At 38.9% G+C, this 17,665-nt stretch overlaps 2 protein-coding genes across 2 annotated transcripts; one reads left to right on the plus strand and one right to left on the minus strand.

The window, feature by feature from the left end:
• The first annotated feature begins 2,680 nt into the window (after positions 1-2,680).
• Positions 2,681-4,606, plus strand: MS3_00001307 (uncharacterized protein). The gene is made up of 3 exons (XM_051208760.1): positions 2,681-3,221; positions 3,515-3,831; positions 4,226-4,606. The coding sequence occupies exons 1-2, from the start codon at positions 3,107-3,109 to the stop codon at positions 3,805-3,807; spliced, it is 408 nt and encodes a 135-aa protein (XP_051072783.1). The 5' UTR covers positions 2,681-3,106; the 3' UTR covers positions 3,808-3,831; positions 4,226-4,606.
• Positions 4,607-12,197: 7,591 nt separating this feature from the next.
• Positions 12,198-13,096, minus strand: MS3_00001308 (uncharacterized protein). The gene has a single exon (XM_051208761.1). It carries the CDS (start codon positions 12,717-12,719, stop codon positions 12,285-12,287), a length of 435 nt encoding a protein of 144 aa, XP_051072784.1. The 5' UTR covers positions 12,720-13,096; the 3' UTR covers positions 12,198-12,284.
• Positions 13,097-17,665: the final 4,569 nt, after the last annotated feature.

Below are 17,665 nucleotides of genomic sequence, written 5' to 3' on the forward strand. Positions count from 1 at the left end.
CGATGGAAGAGGTGTACCATTGTGTGATGGTTATGTGACTGATTCGTATCAAATGGCTTCAATCAGCCAAAAAATGGGTGGTATGATGTTATTTGAACCTGGCTTGTCTGTTTCTTCACAGCAAAATTTTGTCTTCAAGTAAGTGCATTGATCTCATCACTCGCGCCACCACCAGCACTTATGTAGCTACCCAGATACACGAACTTCTTGACTACTTCTATCTGTTCACCATCCAGGGTGAGTACAGGATTAGAATCCTACGGGTCTTGTAGAAGTGTTTTGCACTTCGAAGGTGTAAAGCACATACCGTACCTATGGACATTGATTGCCAACTGATTAAGTGCGGATTGCATGGCTTGGGCATTGTCGCACAGTAAGACAATATCATCCGCATACTCAAGGTCGAGAAGTCTTTCTTCAGGCAACAGATGCACACCGCCATTACTTGCATCCATCAGAGCTGTTTCCAGAATGTCATTGATGGCAAAGTTGAAGAGGAATGGTGAGATTGGGCATCCCTCATCCCATGTTTCCTTTGATTACGGCCTTTTCCGCCGTCATTGCTAGATCTTCCACATGTTTACGTTTGTCGGTTCTGATGCTCCTCTTCACTTGCTTGTTTACTTCTGTGTATTCAGCTTGTGCCTTGGTTTTTCTGCTCTTGTTCGGTTAGTATTGATTGCTGCCTCCTTGTTCCAACTTTCTTGAATCATATCCAGTGTGTCAACAGTGATCCATTCATTGTGGTGGTGATTCTTGTCGCCCAGAACCTCATGACATGTTGACTGTCTTGCGTTCCTTGAGCTTGTCAGTATCCCGACGAAAAGCAGTAGTGAAATTTTGTGATTTTGTCCGGCCTGTTGTCCAGTGCTTCTTAAGTTTAAATTTCATCTTGGCGACCAGCAAGTGATGATTTGATGGTATATCGGCTCCTGTCTTGGTTCTCACATCGTCCACCGTCCTCCTGAACATCGTGTTGATGCAGATATGGTCTATTTGGTTCTCTGTGGTGTGATCCAGTGAAGTCCATGTGGTTTTGTAAATGCGTTCATGTGTGAATATAGTTCCGCCTATGACCAGTTTATTGAAGGCACATAGGTTTGCGAATCCCACCACTTTCGTTCCTTTCTGCCAGTTCGTGTCGTCCCATGATGTCTTCATATCCGGTGTTCTTCATTCCAACCTTAGCATTAAAATATCCCAACAGAACGGTCAGGTTCTTTTGTTGATCAGTTCTCGACGACTGACTGCAGTCTATTGTAGAATTGATCTTTAACGTCTTCATTGTAGTCATTGATAAGCACATAGCACTGGACGACGTTCATTGTAATGTCCTCTCTCTTTGTTTTGAAGGAGGATTTGATAATCCTGGGTCCGTGAAATTCCCATCCTATAAGTGCGTAATATGCTTGTTTGGATAGCATCAATGCAACTCCTTGTGCATGTGGGGCAATTTCTCCTTCATGGCCGGAGTATAACAGCAGCTCGCATGAACCTGGTCGTTGTTGTTCAACTTTCGTCCAATGTGTTTCACTGATTCCAAACAACTCCAGGCGGTATTTCTTCATTTCTGCAGCAATGTGGAAGACTCTCCCGGTCTTCCTCATTGCACGAGCATTCCATGTACCTAAATTAATGGTTGCTCTGGTTTTTAGAAAAGGGCACCAGCCTCCGTAATTCCGAAGGAACTCGGCTTCCACCATGAGGCGTCATAACTCTCCGAAAATGAAGACCTTCTAACTCACAAGGCAGAGTTTAAGTGGTTCGGACCACTTTTCTTGATTAGCGTTCTTTTAGCGAGTAAGTTTTCTACGGCATGGGGTCGCTAACTCCATGCTCAACCGTCCTCCTTTTTCATGGCTTGGGACCGTCTGTGGCCAAAGAGAAGCTCCAGGCGGAGTTGTAGCCTTTACGTGTGACAAACCAAACACCCTTGTGTCTTTAGAATTTTTGAAAACACTGGAAAATGCAGTTACCGTTGCTCTAATAGAGAGTGAGCGTATCTCGTAATATATCTCTGTTTACTGTGTTATAGAAACAGGATCTTCATTTAACACACTAGGTCTGCGACGCAAGCAAGAGGATCGTGTTTGACCGGATTGTGTCAGACCTATACTGCTCTCCTTCATGACAGAGCCTCACACCACAAATTGATAACTGCTCCTTATTTCCCATCCAGCTCCAACATCCACAAAATTATCTGAAAACTTGAAGAACACAATCGCTCAGATAAATCAACATAAAATACTGGTATTCACCCACTCTAATATAACATCAAGCATTGCTGTTCACTAAGCACAGTCGACTGCTCTAGCTAAATATCTCGTTTGCCATTATCACACATAAGCATATGTAGAGAGGCGATAGCAGAAATTTTGTGAATTCGAATTCGACTCATCGAGATACTATCTCCTCAACACATAGCCAATATGAATTTGCTATCTTTAACTATTGTTAATCTATCAAGTACAAGTGAGAGAATTGATGGAAACACTGAGATGATCACATCATATCATTTGGTTGCAACGTGATCAACAAACTACTAATTAGTTGAGTCCATCAAAATCAGAGAGAATTCTACTCATAAGACCACTGATAATAATTATGCTGAAATACCAAAATATAAAGGTGTTATTTAGCATTCAGTTGAAAGAGAGAATGATGCTGACATTTCTCTGGTCATATTATCAAGGTGAGATATGTTAGCGTGATTATCTAATCTAACTAATTCACTACTAATTTTACCATTGAACTGAACTTGGTGAATCAATGCAGTGAGTGAGCTTGATGTAGATTACGCCCACATCGTGAACTAGTTGATGTTGTAATTGTAGTTATTGATGCACAATAGAATATATGAATAACCACATTCCATTATGACCAGTTTATGTGCACTTTTACTACCAAATTATTGAGTGAACCAGACGAAGAGAACACCAATCGGATGAGTTCATCCATTAATTCATTTCACAAATTTGATTAGATCTCATAGGTCCGTATCAGTATATAAACATGAGGTGTTTCTTATGTGATCAACTATCCACTCCATTCCAAGTTCACTTCATTTGACAGACAAAATGCGTTTATCAACGGTGTGCAACATCTTATGCCTCACAATGCTCGTCACATTCATTCCCGCATATACACATACGTTCCAAATATTTCTTTGATATACATTATATTATGTGAGACTCTTATTGTTAAGAAAGTGATTTGTTCGGGTAAGTGACATTTGTGCTTGTTGAATGTGATTCAGTCAAATAAGGCTGAGTAATTAATTTGACGTGAGAATAACATGGTTTGATTGTGAATGATCCAGTCAATGTGGTTGAACAGCTACTTAGAATAGGAGAATACTGTTTATTGAATATTGGCAGTGAGTTATGAGTATCAATGTTACAGTATTTGGAATGGAACATCAATTGTTAGTTTGACTTGTTTTATTGGGTCTCGTGAATCTCTATTCGTAGTATCACTGTAAATTGACCAGTCGTTTATCTTTCTCTAAATTTAGGTTCAGCTGTTTTACCTGATGTTAACAATGACATCAACGACACATTTGGACAAGATGAAAGCGAACAGCGATTCACCCAATCAACAACTGAAGAAAACAAAGGAGATGATGATCATGACGAAAAGGAGAAATTCGATAAGCAAGGAGTTAAGAAAATGGAGTATGCGATAGTAAATGATAGTGTTGATGAAAATGATCATAATATTATTATGAATATTAATATCAATGCAAATGAAGGTCACGGAAAACAACCTGACAATGGTGGTGAAATTTTTAACGATTTCCTTCATTGAATGTGAGGCACTTCACTGAATACAGTAAGTAATCTTTGTTGAACTGATCCAACTAATATACAGTCATCAGTTAACTATCAACAAATTTTAAGGACACGATATGTCGTCCGATTATCATCTTCCTAATAGTCAACAGGAATTTACGAATCGTAAGTATTTGCGTATCGTCGCATTTGGTTGGATCACGGACGAACTGAACTGTTATTACACACACTCACACACACAAACACACACTTTCAGTTTCCGAATAAGTGAAAATGTGATACTTCAAACTTTCAAACACTAATTTCACTTGACAAGATGAATGCTACTCAGTTCGACTAGTTTGTCAATGTAATTCAATTGAACTTAATCATAGTCATGTATACATTTTACTTGTACTGAATCATCGTGTATCCTTCTCTCATTTTGTTTTCAGGTATCATGAAGAGTTCTGAAGTCTGTTTGTTCGTCTGTTTTATTAAACTGGTTACAGTAAACACATTTGTGTATTTTTGATATTGAATTGAAATGAAATAAACATGAGTGAATTACGTTGTTGATTTTCTTGATTGACGATCTAATAACTAACTTTGAAGAACAGAAGTAGCATTTTGTTGTTTGTTGTGGATGATGTTCTCAATATTAGGTTTAGGACCGAAATTTAATTGTAACCGCCTTTTGCCGTACGTCTTGATGTCAGACCTGTTTGCAGCTTGTAGTTTTAGTTTGGGGTCAGGTGTGTTTTTCTCGAGTGCAGTAGGTGGTACTACACTAACCTCTGCCCCAGTGTCGACTAAAAACTGTGTGCCGGTTCTTTTGTCTGTAACATATAATAGACGACTGTCTTGAAAGTTGTGGTCTGTGAGTGCAGCCGTCATTAACCTACGGTCTTGACGTTCCTTTTTCTGTGTGCTTGCAAAGTTACAAGGCGGAGTACATTTTCTAGCTTGTTTGCCATATGTTCTATGGTACCAACAAATGTTGTGTCTAGTAGTGCTTGGACTACGTCGTCTACGGCTTGTGGATGTTCCTCTACGCTTGCTGCGGGAGGCATTCAATAATTGGATCTGAGCTATCTGTTTCGTAAGGGTATCAACTGATCGTCGTAACTCGGCGATCTCGTCAGCTGAGCTTGATTGGATTTGAGATACAAGGTGAGTCTTGGACCGTTCGTAAATTCTGTCGGCTATGTCTGCTAGTCTATCAAAATCAACGTCTTCGTCTCCAATTGCTAGTATCTGTTGAATGTTTTGAGGGAGACGTCTGAGCCACAATTGATATAGTAGACGTTTGTCTACTGTCCGATTTCCTAATAAGTTTGTCATGTGGCGTTTTAACTGTGACGGTGTATTGTCACCTAGCTCCACGTTGGCTAAAAGTTGATCAATTGTCTGTTGGTCGGTGAGAGATGTGACACGAATGACCTCTCTTTTTAGACAATCGAATGGTGAGTCAGGATCCGGCTTAAAAATGACATCCGGCACTTGTTCAATGACGTCATCTGGCAGCAGTGAATTTGCATAACTAAATTTCGTACTCTGGTTTGCGATTTTGTTTGCTACAAAAAAGCTTTCTAAGCGAGCAAACCAGAGTTCAGCCTTTCGTGGATTAAAAATGGGTAAAGGTACAGAGATGGCACCCACGGAAATAGATTTAGATGAAAGGCTTAGCGAATTATCAAGTGCCATGATACGACGAAGCAATAGTAATAATAAGCCGAGGATTGTAATATACAATATGAAGAGAAATCAAAAATAACAACAAGAAATATGTATAAGACTCACCAAAAAGAAAAACTGTCACTTTTGGTTTAAATATGCGAATATACAGCAATAATTCCAAAGGAACAATGTTATGTATGGATTTATTATAACTGTTAATGAATTGTTAATAATTGTAATAGTAATTCCAATGTGAAGTTCTTTAAGATACGCTTGGAGAGTATGCAGCAGAATTCGTAGAGGAATGGTGTGTGTTCTAAAAGCGGTTCACCAAAATGTTGAGGATGATGTCCTCAATATCTGACTCCAAATAATAATATCCCGTAACTGAGTATTTTAGGTAGGCTTAATCTCCTAGTAGAATTGCGAATTTACTCGAGATTATTAAAAAGCCTGAACACCAGTTATAGAGATAGTTTATTGATAATGAATAATAATAATCCACAAGCGTACGGTGAGCAAGCACACGATGAAACAGAGAGAGTGTGTGAGTCTGTTAAAAAATCCATATATATTTGAGAGTTAATCGGGTGTGAATAGATTATCGATTATCTGAACATTGAGACCAATAGGAAGGTAGCTTAAGAGTTAACGTACAGACATACTTTCGATCATACACACCGAAATTAACATAGTGGATTGAGTCTGAGTTACAATGACTAGATAAATGATACAATAGTCAAATGGGCTTGCCACATGTTACTAGGTTTTCTGTATTCACACATCTCTGTCACAAGTCGTCAGTGTTGAATGACTGTCTAGTATTGAGGGATGATGAGACTTGTCTTCCAGTTACTTGGGTATGCCACTGTATCATGGTGAATATCTGAAAGCTTACTAGTGGTGAATCACCATCTTGTTTAGAGAATATAGGCTGGATACCGTCAGTTTCTATAACAATGCTTTGAAATGAGAAAATCACTACCTGTTGGGGGAGATTATAAGAGAACAATAGACTAAATAAGCCATCGTCGAAGATTTGTTGACCAATGAACCCTCGCATTTGTAATAATTTGTCTGTTACCATGCGATGACGAAGAACGATTTTGTTCATCAGTCGATATGAACCTTGTCAACCGGTTCGAACTCTGCGTTTATGGATAGGTCATTTTGGAGTTACTTAAGGTTATGAAACATCACTAATTAACATACTAGGTGTAACGTACCTGATGAGCTCGCGCGGTATTACCATCACTACTGCGAGGAATCGCGCACATGAATTAGTCACTCCATGGTCGTGGAAGTCAGCTTCTGCTTATTAGAACCAGGCTTTGATGTTGTCGGGCCAGAATGAAACTAGGTGAATTGTGTTTAGTTTAAGAGTTTTGACCTTAAGTAGTTTGGAAGTGTGTCCGGTCATGATGAACAGAAATTGTAGCAATGAACGTGAGAAAGAAAACATTCAAAAATACTAATTTAACAACACAGTATATAAAACTCAAAGTAAAATATGATATATGAAGTCCTGGAAACCAGCTGAGTAGCAGTGTACAAATTGGCAAGCTAAATCACGTCTGGCTCACCACTGAAGGTGCCACACGTATTCGGAATTTAACAACGCCTTAACCAGTATCGCGTTTCATAATCGAAATTCGCTAACTCTGTGAAATCAGGAGTCAGAAGTGAAATTTTTCGGAGACATATTTGACAGCATATCGATGTATCGAGACGTGACTGATGCTAGCTAGTTAGTGGGTGTGGGGGAAGTGAAGTAAGGCGTATTCACTCGTGATCTGGTGCAGATGATTGGCCGTGATGAGTCCAGTAAAATTATTGCGATCAGCATCAAATGTCGGAGACTGACAGAGTTATTGATATTGGGTATTTATTTGCCTCTACATGTCTCAGCCTGGTATGTCTAAACCATACCAATTTACCAGATGACAACCGTCATCGAATTTGTGTTCTTTGAATTCCACCTCGCACATGACTCCTCCAGTTAGCCTCAGTATATCTCCGGAGGCATTGATGGCATAATGTTAAGTTGCTTGAAAGCGTTGACATTCTTACTTACGTCACATGTATTTTAAAAGTCAGCATGATGTCGGGGGACGTATCCAACTGAGCTCATACACTTCCTTTAAAGTTGAAATCCAAGTTTGAAAGCCGCGGACGTGCACTCCAGGTTTACTTCGTGAATGTAGCTTCACATTTTTGCTATGAGATTTCGACTGGCCTTTTTGAGCATTATCCTTCTACATTGCCAATGACAATGACGGCATTTGTGATCCTTGAACTGGCATAATTTCACACGCTACACAATAGCAACGTGGTGATGGTGGTTTGCCAACAGGTTGGTATGTGCTTGCTGTAATTTGTCCGACAGATTTAGGGAGTTTGACTGCATTAACTGACTGGGAATCAAGATACCGGTTCAGTTAAAATCACTAGTATTTCACAAAAAAGCTTTAAAATATCAGAGTCCCATGTTTGAATATGTAGTCTCTTCACACAATGACCCTTCATACAACCACTCACTTAGTGGTGATTGACTTGCGTATGAATTACTGATGCTTTTCCGCTCTTGACTTGTCTGATGGTCATGTTGATCTTTTCAATCGTTTGTGGGCCGACATTGATTGGTATGTCCGTGGGTGCTACTTCGATGTTGGGTGTGTTCAGTGGGGCTGATCGATTCAATAGTTCCTTGATGTGTCTGTTGAAATATAGTCTACTTCGAGATTAGTACTGCTCTGATAATAAACCTGATCCTGGAATTGTAGAATTTTTATGATGTAAGTACCTAATCTAAAAGATCTTACGTGGAAGTCACATCATTGTCTACCCTGATTCATTGCAATGTAACAATCACCAATACAAGCTTAGACCAGAGATAGAGCAATATATTTAATATGAATAAAAAGCATAAGATAACATTTAACAAAGTCCACGATTGCTAGGCCAAGCCATGCCATCCGACCAATTCGAATTCATTGGATCCATTCTTCCCGCTTTCTCCCTCGTTGGGCTTTTCTCAGCGGCACATGTTCAATATCTATTTTCCTAGGTGTCTCGTGTTCAGCGTTGACTATTGTGTGGTTAGGGTTCAATGCCACCACATGTTCTACCCACCTGTTTTGCTGTTCCTCAGTGTTGGTGATTACTTTGCCTCTCTTGTTTTTCACTGGTTGTTCTGGTTTACGATAATTTCCAGCGAGCTTCTCTATTGTATCATACAATCATCTCATGTTTCCTTCACTTGCAGACTTTTCCGCCGTCATTGCTAGATCTTCCACATATTTACGTCAGTCTGTTCCGATACTCCTGCTTAATTACTTCTGTGTATTCAGATTGTGCCTTGAATTTCTCTGCTCTTTTTCAGCTGGTATTGATTGCTGCTTTCTTGTTCCTCCTTTCTCGAATCATATCCAGTGTGTCAACAGTGATCCATTCATTGTGGTGGTGATTCTTGTCGCCCAGAACCTCATGACATGTTGACTGTCTTGCGTTCCTTGAGCTTGTCAGTATCCCGACGATAAGCCGTATTAAATTTTTTTGATTTTGTCCGGTAATAAGTGTTATCTAATAAAACTGATTGTTATCTGGCAGCCGTCAGTGTAGAATCCAAACTACGGTTTGGACTGCTGAATAGCCTTCTAGGTACGTTAGACACGCGCCCTTGCCCATCAAAATCAAAACAAGTAATCCGGTAAATGGCGGTTCTAAACAAATATTAACACCCGGCTATTCAACCAATAATTGTTCAATCAATCAAGTCAGTCACAACAAATGAAGGCTATTCTATCCTGACTGGATAGATCGCACACAAAAGGAGGAGCAATTCAATATGGCTGCCTCCAAGAACAAGTATCAAGTAAAACAACACAGATGCAGTTTGGGAAGAAACACAGAAACTTAGTGAAGGCGTAAAAAAATAAGAACTATAATAAAATACAAATATTAACAATTCAAATGTAATCAAAAAACTAACAACGTACAACTAAGGGGATCAGTAGGAACAAAGTGCAAGTATATACATGGAGGGATTTTCACACACACACACACACACAAAACATTCAAAACGGATCTTACAGTCAGTGAATGCAAAAATTACATCCAGATTAACAAACAGCTCGGTTCACGGAAGCCGTCACTGTAACTTTGCAGAATTGAAGAAACGCACACAAAAGGTTATGAAACTGACAGTATTATGGATGATAAGCGGGAGACTAGACCACATATAGTCTGCATCGTACGAGAACACAGGCGAGTACAACCAAATTTATTTTATCATACAATTACACGATATTTTGGCAAAATGTGAAAACAAAACTTTCATTCCCTCATTTATAACTTCTTGATCATTTATCTCGAACTTCGTCGCGTTTCATTGCCACAACAGTCACTCTCTTTACTTGTTCTTTAGATCTAGACAACCTTCCACTGCCAGCTACTGCACTTCCAACTGGTGTTATGTACTATTTATATCGACAGATTCCCAAACTGTTTGTGATCAAGAATCTTACGATACTCTCATTTCAACCAATGCCATTCTTGCCCGACAACTTCGATGTCTGACATATAACATTAGCAATCGTCATGACCGTAGACGATTCCAAACTCTTCAAAGGAGTAGTCCATATAATCATCTGTCACTAGATCACAAGAGACACATAACGTTCACCGTTCATACAGCTCCAATGCATACAAAATTATCGGGCAACGTGAATAACAGGATTGCTCAGATGGAACTAAATAGAATATTGGTATTCGACGACTCTACTACAACATTAAGCGTTGCAGTTCACTAAGCACAGTCGACCGCTCTCGCTAAATATCTCGTTTGCCATTATCACACATAGGCATATGTAGAGAGGCGATCGCAGAAATTTTGTGAATTCGAATTCGACTCATCGAGATACTATCTCCTCAACACATAGCCAATATGAATTTGCTATCTTTAACTATTGTTAATCTATCAAGTACAAGTGAGAGAATTGATGGAAACACTGAGATGATCACATCATATCATTTGGTTGCAACGTGATCAACAAACTACTAATTAGTTGAGTCCATCAAAATCAGAGAGAATTCTACTCATAAGACCACTGATAATAATTATGCTGAAATACCAAAATATAAAGGTGTTATTTAGCATTCAGTTGAAAGAGAGAATGATGCTGACATTTCTCTGGTCATATTATCAAGGTGAGATATGTTAGCGTGATTATCTAATCTAACTAATTCACTACTAATTTTACCATTGAACTGAACTTGGTGAATCAATGCAGTGAGTGAGCTTGATGTGGATTACGCCCACATATGTAATTTTTCTGGAGGCATTTTCAGTAAAGCATCTAAAATACGGAAATTGACTGTCCTCATTCTTTGTGACTTCTTTTAAAATGAATCTGGGATCACTCTTCACAAGATAAGTGTTGGATCATCTCTGAATACTGTTCGTTCTTATTTTCCAATTTACACCTATCTGATATGCTTAAGGTGTAACGAATAAGTAATTTTCAGTTATTAAAGCATTTACTTTACATCGGGTGGATACCTCGCAATCTTTCATGTTGATTAGTAAGCAGCCAAACTTCAGTCTTGTAAGGTTTACTGAAGTAGTCGCTATCTGGCGTCAGAAACCCGATTTATATGTTCAGAAGTAGATAGTTGTTAATCTTTCATTGCCTTGATGACAAATATTCCTCCGTTGAACCTTAATACGTTGTTCAACTCTTTCTGGTGTTTATTACACCATTGAGATTTTTATTTTGACTGTCTCCCACATCAGTAATCTTATTTTATTGACTGAGCTTTACTCGTTTCATTTCTATCATTATTTGCTCATTATGTAATCACTTGTTTCTGGCCGTTTGAACTGTTGTCACAATCGATATTGTAGAATGTTCTTCTACATAAAGTACAATAGTCAGTCTATTTACAGGCTTGCTATACTATACAAATGTGCCCTCAACATAATTTCTAACTAAACGCTTTCATGTAAATAATCTATACCCATTATGTAATTATGATTTTTAATACCACAGGTTGTAAGCAGCTAACGAGAACCAAACGAAATAAAATGAATTCGTTCCATTCTGCTAAAATCATTGTTCTTCCTCATTTCAATGGAAGATCATTCGATCATCATGCAGTCAGTATTTATATACACATACATATAGTTCCCTTTATCATTTTGGGAAAATTAAGAACAAAAGTTCTAGCAGAATAGCATGAATTCATTTTGTTTGTTCGCGTCAGCTGCTTACAACCTGTGATATTGAAAAATCGTAATTACATAATCGGTGTAAATGACCTTAATGAGAGGGTTAGGTTTGAAATTATATTGAAGACACATTAGTATAGTATAACTATGGTGTAAATAAATTGAATAGACTGAACATTGTAACTGTATACCTTATGTAAAAGAACATTCTACAATGTTGACTGTGACAACAATCCAAAACGGCCAGAAACAAGTGATTATATAATGAGTAAACATTGATAGGAATAAAATGAGTAGAGTTCAGTCGATACAATAAGATTATTAATTTGGAAGAAAAACTAGAACCGGTCCGTCGGAGATTAACAAGATATACGTTAAAAGATTCGTTTCACTTTGCTGATAAACTAAATCGTACGATTGTTGCCCATAAGTTCATGGTATATTTTGATGTGACATCCTTATTCACCAATATACCACTTCTTGAATTTATTGATATAATTTGTCAGAATTATGATCTCCTACCTTTATCAGCCCCGAGAATTCAAAAAAATACTATTGATGTGAGCAACAGACGTTCAATTCCAGTTTAATAACACCATATATCGTCAAATCGATGACGTAGCAATGGGAAGTCCACTTGGTCCAGTTCTGGCAGATATTTTTATGGAATATTTTGAAATCCTCGTGGATGATCGAAGACCATTTCCACGATAAGATGTAACATCTGTAGACTTCAAACATCTCATATTCCACCGAAGAATTCCTCCTTTTAGTAGCTTTGATGGAGTCTCTCTCGTCAAAGAATGTCTGGCATTTGTATATTGCAGTAGAAAGGTACATACTCTCCTCTCCAGTTCGTTAAATCTTGAAGCAGTAATAGAATCAATAGCAGTTTTCAATGTCCTGACAAAATTTTCTGCCTCACTATTAGAACAAGGGTGCCTGGAAGCAGTGAACAGATGCTTGCACCCTATACCATTCAACCAGGTATTGACTGCATCTGCAGCGAAATGAGAGCCATTATCAGTCACTAACACCATGGGAACACTTCGACTAAACGCCTTTCTTAATGCTTGAATTGTTAAGTCTGAAGCTGGTGACGTTGTGAAAAAAACTTCAGGCCACTTCGAAAAAGAACCAATAACTACAAGTGCATAGTATTTGCCAAGAAACGGACCACAATGGTCTGCAAGAATTCTCTGCCAGGCCCCAGACGATACTGGCCTTGAAGTTCACTTTGAATGCTGACTTTTCAACTTATAAAACTTTTCACCATTGTTTGCTGTACGACCTATATCTGCATTTATCTCTGGCCACCAACATGAGAGCCTTGCCAAGGACTTCATTTTCTCAACATCCAAATGTCCAGTATGAGGATCTTCAAGAACAGATTTACGCAATGAAGGAGGAATAACAACACGATCATTTAAACACAAAATACCATCAGGAGTAGTGAATAGCTCATTCCGCCTTGAAAAATAGACAGGGAATCTACGTGTCAGATTAGCATTTCAACCTTTCCATATAGCATTAATTATATATCCGAAGTATCTACGAGTTTTTCTAATGAGATCTGGACGTCTCACTGGTAAAGGTTACACTAACTAGCAGTTTGAATTAGTAACAGGTTTATCTAGTAATGATTGTCGAGAGATGTAGTCAACATGTTGAATTTGTTTGGCATTCCTGTGCAGAACCGTATAGTTATATGTACTCAAGGCAATACTCCATCGTTGAACCATAGTAGCTAAGGAACGTGCTAAGGATATTTCAGGATGATAAATAAGCTTTAAAGCTTCATCATCAGTAACAATGGTGAATTTCTTTCCGAATAAATATTTGTGAAGTCTTTTAACAGCCCAAAACACAGCTAACGCTTATCGCTGAGTCTGTGAATAACCTAGTTCAGTAACAGTACGTTTGCGTGAAACACAAATAACTGGTCTACCTTCCTGTTCCAAAACTGCACCAATTCCTACAGGTGATGCATCAGTAACAAGAACAGAATGTACACCAGGGGAGTAAGTTCTAAGAACAGCATCACTTTGAAGAAACTTTAGTAGACTTCGTAAGCACGACTCCTGTTCCTCACACCATTTGAATGGACTGGATGTCAAAGTATCACATAAACAATTTGCACAACAAGAAAAATTAGGAACAAAACGGGACTAGTATTGAAGAGCACCTACTAATGAACGTAGTTCTGTAAGGTTTTTTGGAGGCGGTGCATTTTTCAGTGGAGCTAGTCGTTTTGAGACGGTGGGGAAGACTTGTAGCTCAGGTGGAGGATTTGGATGGAGTTTTGTTCTCTGAACTGGATGTTTTGGTCGTTGGGCCTTCATCGTTCTTCTGGACGACATCATGAGCACAAACTTCAGATAGAAGTGAAGTGTTCGAAATCCCCCATATGCGCTTCACAGCTCGTTCTGTACAGCTCGACGTTAATTGGCTCTTATTGAACTTAAATTTGTCATTTTTTACTTCTTTGTTTTGGTTGTGTCTCCCATTTATTTGAATTTTGTTCCTATATTTGTGCGCACCTTTCCTGATTGGTTGATAAATTGGATCGATATCAATGTGCTTGTTGATAGCTCATTGACCTGAGTACCAGGCTGCACAACCAAACCACCCAGCCCAGAGAACATAACTCCATCAAAAGCTAGTCGTTTCATATCTTGTCTAAAATGATTATCATTAACTAGGTATTCAAGGCATTCAAAACTAGATACACAAAATGAAAACTTGTTTTGATTCACTGTAATATTCTTCTCAATTAAACGACGCAATAAAGCAATAAGTCTCTGGTCGTAAACTACGTTATCAGAACCATGAACAATGAGATCATCTTGATAAACTTCAACACCTTCAAGATCACTAACTACCTTATTCATAACTTCCTGAAATATGGCTGGAGAGCAACTTGGACCAAATGGTAGGAAATTGTATTCGAACAGACCAAAAGGAGTGTTAATTGTCGTCAAAATAGATGAAGATTAATTCAAAGGGATTTGACGATAAGCGTCTTTTAGGTCAACTTTCGAAAACACTTTAGAACCAGGAAGTCGACTTAGAATATCTTCAGCCTCCACCGTCGCGCATGTTCGCTTCAACAAACGGGAGTTCAATGTTAATCTATAGTCACTACATATCCTAGGGGTCTTGCCGTCCGACTTCAGTGGCGTAACGATAGAAGTACCCCATGCTGAAGACTGAATCGGTTCAATTATTCCTTTCGTGCAAAAATCGTTTAATGTCTTATGTACCGTTTCTCGACGGCCATAAGAATTGTTCGTCTCTTAAGAAAGACTGGATCAACCTGTACTTGAGGGTTTATAGTCGGAATTTTCATACCTCCACCGCACATAGCACACATAGTCTTCAAATCCTTGAGTAAAGCATCAGGATTTTCTTTAAAACTGGGAAAGACAACTCCACCTTAAGCTTTTTCAAATTCCTTAAGCCCAGTATTGACAGTCCTGTTTCGTTAACTAAAAATTCACAAGGTATGTATGAAGAATTATCATCTCTTATTAGCAATTCACAACATCCTCGAATGGGAAGTTTGTGTCCAGTAATCCCCAATATTGATACTTCATTGGGTCGTGCCACAACGTTAGGATCTAAAGATTTCAAGTTCTAGAATGAAATAATGGACTCTATACTGCCTCTCTACAATAAAGTCATGAAATGAACCAAGCAATGTATATAATCGCTTTTGAATATGCGAGTTGCCTTTCGAAATGGTAGACAAAGATAAATAATCATTAGACACAGCTGAATTACTTACTTACTTACTTACTTACTTACTTACGCCTGTTACTCCTAATGGAGCATAGGCCGCCGACCAGCATTCTCCAATGCATTCTGTCCTGAGCCTTCTTTTCTAGTTCCATCCAATTCTTGTTCATTTTTCTCATGTATATCTCCATTTCTCGGCGTAATGTGTTCTGTGGTCTTCCTCTTTTCCTTTGACCTTCAGGATTCCATGTGAGGGCTTGTCTTGTGACGCATTTGGGTGCTTTCCTCAATGAGTGTCCTATCGACTTCCAGCGCTTCTTCCTGATTTCTTCCTCCGCTGGGATCTTGTTTGTTCTCTCCCATAATAGAATGTTGCTAATAGTGTCCGGCCAGTGGATCTGAAGTATTTTGCGTAGACAATTGTTAATAAACACCTGTATTTTCTGGATGATGGATTTCGTAGTTCTCCAGGTTTCTGCCCCATACAGTAGAACCGTGTTGACATTTGTATTGAAAATCCTGACCTTGGTGTTGGTTGACAGTTGCTTTGAGTTCCAGGTGTTATTCAGTTGTAAATATGCTGCTCTTGCTTTGCCGATCCGCGCCTTCACATCTGCAGCAGACCCACCATGTTCATCAATGATGCTGCCCAGATATGTTAAGGTTTTTACATCTTCCAAATCTTCTCCGTCAATTGTGATTGGATTGGTTCATTCTGGGTTGTATCGGAGAATCCTGCTTTTCCCTTTGTGTATATTGAGACCTACTGCTGCTGAGGCTGCTGCCACACTGTTCGTCTTCTCCTGCATTTGTTGTTGCGTTTGGGATAGAAGGGCCAGATCATCTGCGAAGTCTAGATCGTCCAACTGCATCCTAGATGTCCATTGTATCCCGCGCTTCCCTTCAGATGTTGACGTCTTCATGATCCAGTCGATCACCAGGAGAAAGAGAAAGGGTGAGAGTAAGCAACCTTGCCTAACACCGGTCTTCACTTCGAACGACTTTGTCAACTGTCCTCCATGCACGATTTTTCAATGTAATCCATCATATGAACTCTGTATGATGTTGACTATCTTCTGAGGCATTCCGTAGTGTCGAAGAAGTTTCCATAGTGTTGTTCTGTGTTATGACCTTGGATGTCTGACTTTTCGATCACACGACTTATCTACCAATCCGAATACGACTTATACGAATCTTCGCACTAGGCCAACCAATGACGTTCAACCGGTGTGGGCAGTTTAGTGTCCTTATTGGTCCTATGTCCTACGAGCCCTTCCACTTGAGTCCAGAACAAGATACCAGCTTCCGAATCAGAGCAGATCGTTTATTTCAGGCATACCTAGTTTATATATCAATCACACAGACCGCAACGTACCATAAAATAGGAAATAATATTTGTACACAAATAAGCCCAAAAAGTGGCTGTGAATGTGGGAGGCAGTAGTTAATAAGCTGAACATAACTTAAGAACCGTAAATCGTACAATAATAAGTTATAGGTCAAAATAAAGCTTACAATAAGAGGAATATAAATATACGTAATGTAATTGTTGAATAATTATACAATAAGAATATTTATAGAATATTAGTCCATTAATAGTCCTCGGGAGTTACCTGTAATTTAATCTCCACTCGGATATAACATTCTGTCCACGCTATCAAATGCCCTTTCGTAGTCAATGAAGTTGATGTAGAGTGATGAATTCCATTCAATTGATTGTTCCACACTGATCCGTAGAGTTGCGATTTGGTCTGTACACGATCTATCCTTACGGAATCCTGCCTGTTGGTCACGAAGTTGAGCGTCTATGCAGTCCTTCATTCTTTTGGTACAGAAACAGCTGAATTACCGGGATCTAAGTTAGTAATACTTGGGGTAAAATAAACAGTAGCTTTGCATACTGACTTAATGTGTCCTATCTTACCACATTTAAAGAGTTTAACATTACGAAACGCACAAGAATTACGGGAATGAAACTTTCCACATGATAAACATTTACCAAACTTCATCTCACCTTTGTTATTTGCTTTGTACTTCCTTGTCGAAACACCTGTAGGGTGGCGTCGAGTCGCATTTGACTATGATCACCACTATAAGAAGATTGCGTACCAGAACAGGCTAAACCTTTGAGTAAACCAGAAATCAGAAGGCGATTGAAGGTTGTAGCGAGATGTATTTGTCGGAGATCTCGTGGTATCGAAATAATACCGAGATTGTGCCAAAGGAGTACAAGCGGAACTACTGAGCA

Source organism: Schistosoma haematobium, chromosome ZW, assembly GCF_000699445.3.
Source record: "Schistosoma haematobium chromosome ZW, whole genome shotgun sequence".
NCBI classification, from domain to species: Eukaryota; Metazoa; Platyhelminthes; class Trematoda; order Strigeidida; family Schistosomatidae; genus Schistosoma; species Schistosoma haematobium.

Coding starts and splice junctions, on each gene's coding strand:
- MS3_00001307 (XM_051208760.1), top strand. CDS start 3,107: ATGCCTCACAATGCTCGTCACATTCATTCCCGCATATACACATACGTT. Junction 3,222..3,514: donor TAAGAAAGTGATTTGTTCGG/GTAAGTGACATT, acceptor CTCTAAATTTAG/GTTCAGCTGTTTTACCTGAT.
- MS3_00001308 (XM_051208761.1), bottom strand. CDS start 12,719: ATGGTGTTAGTGACTGATAATGGCTCTCATTTCGCTGCAGATGCAGTC.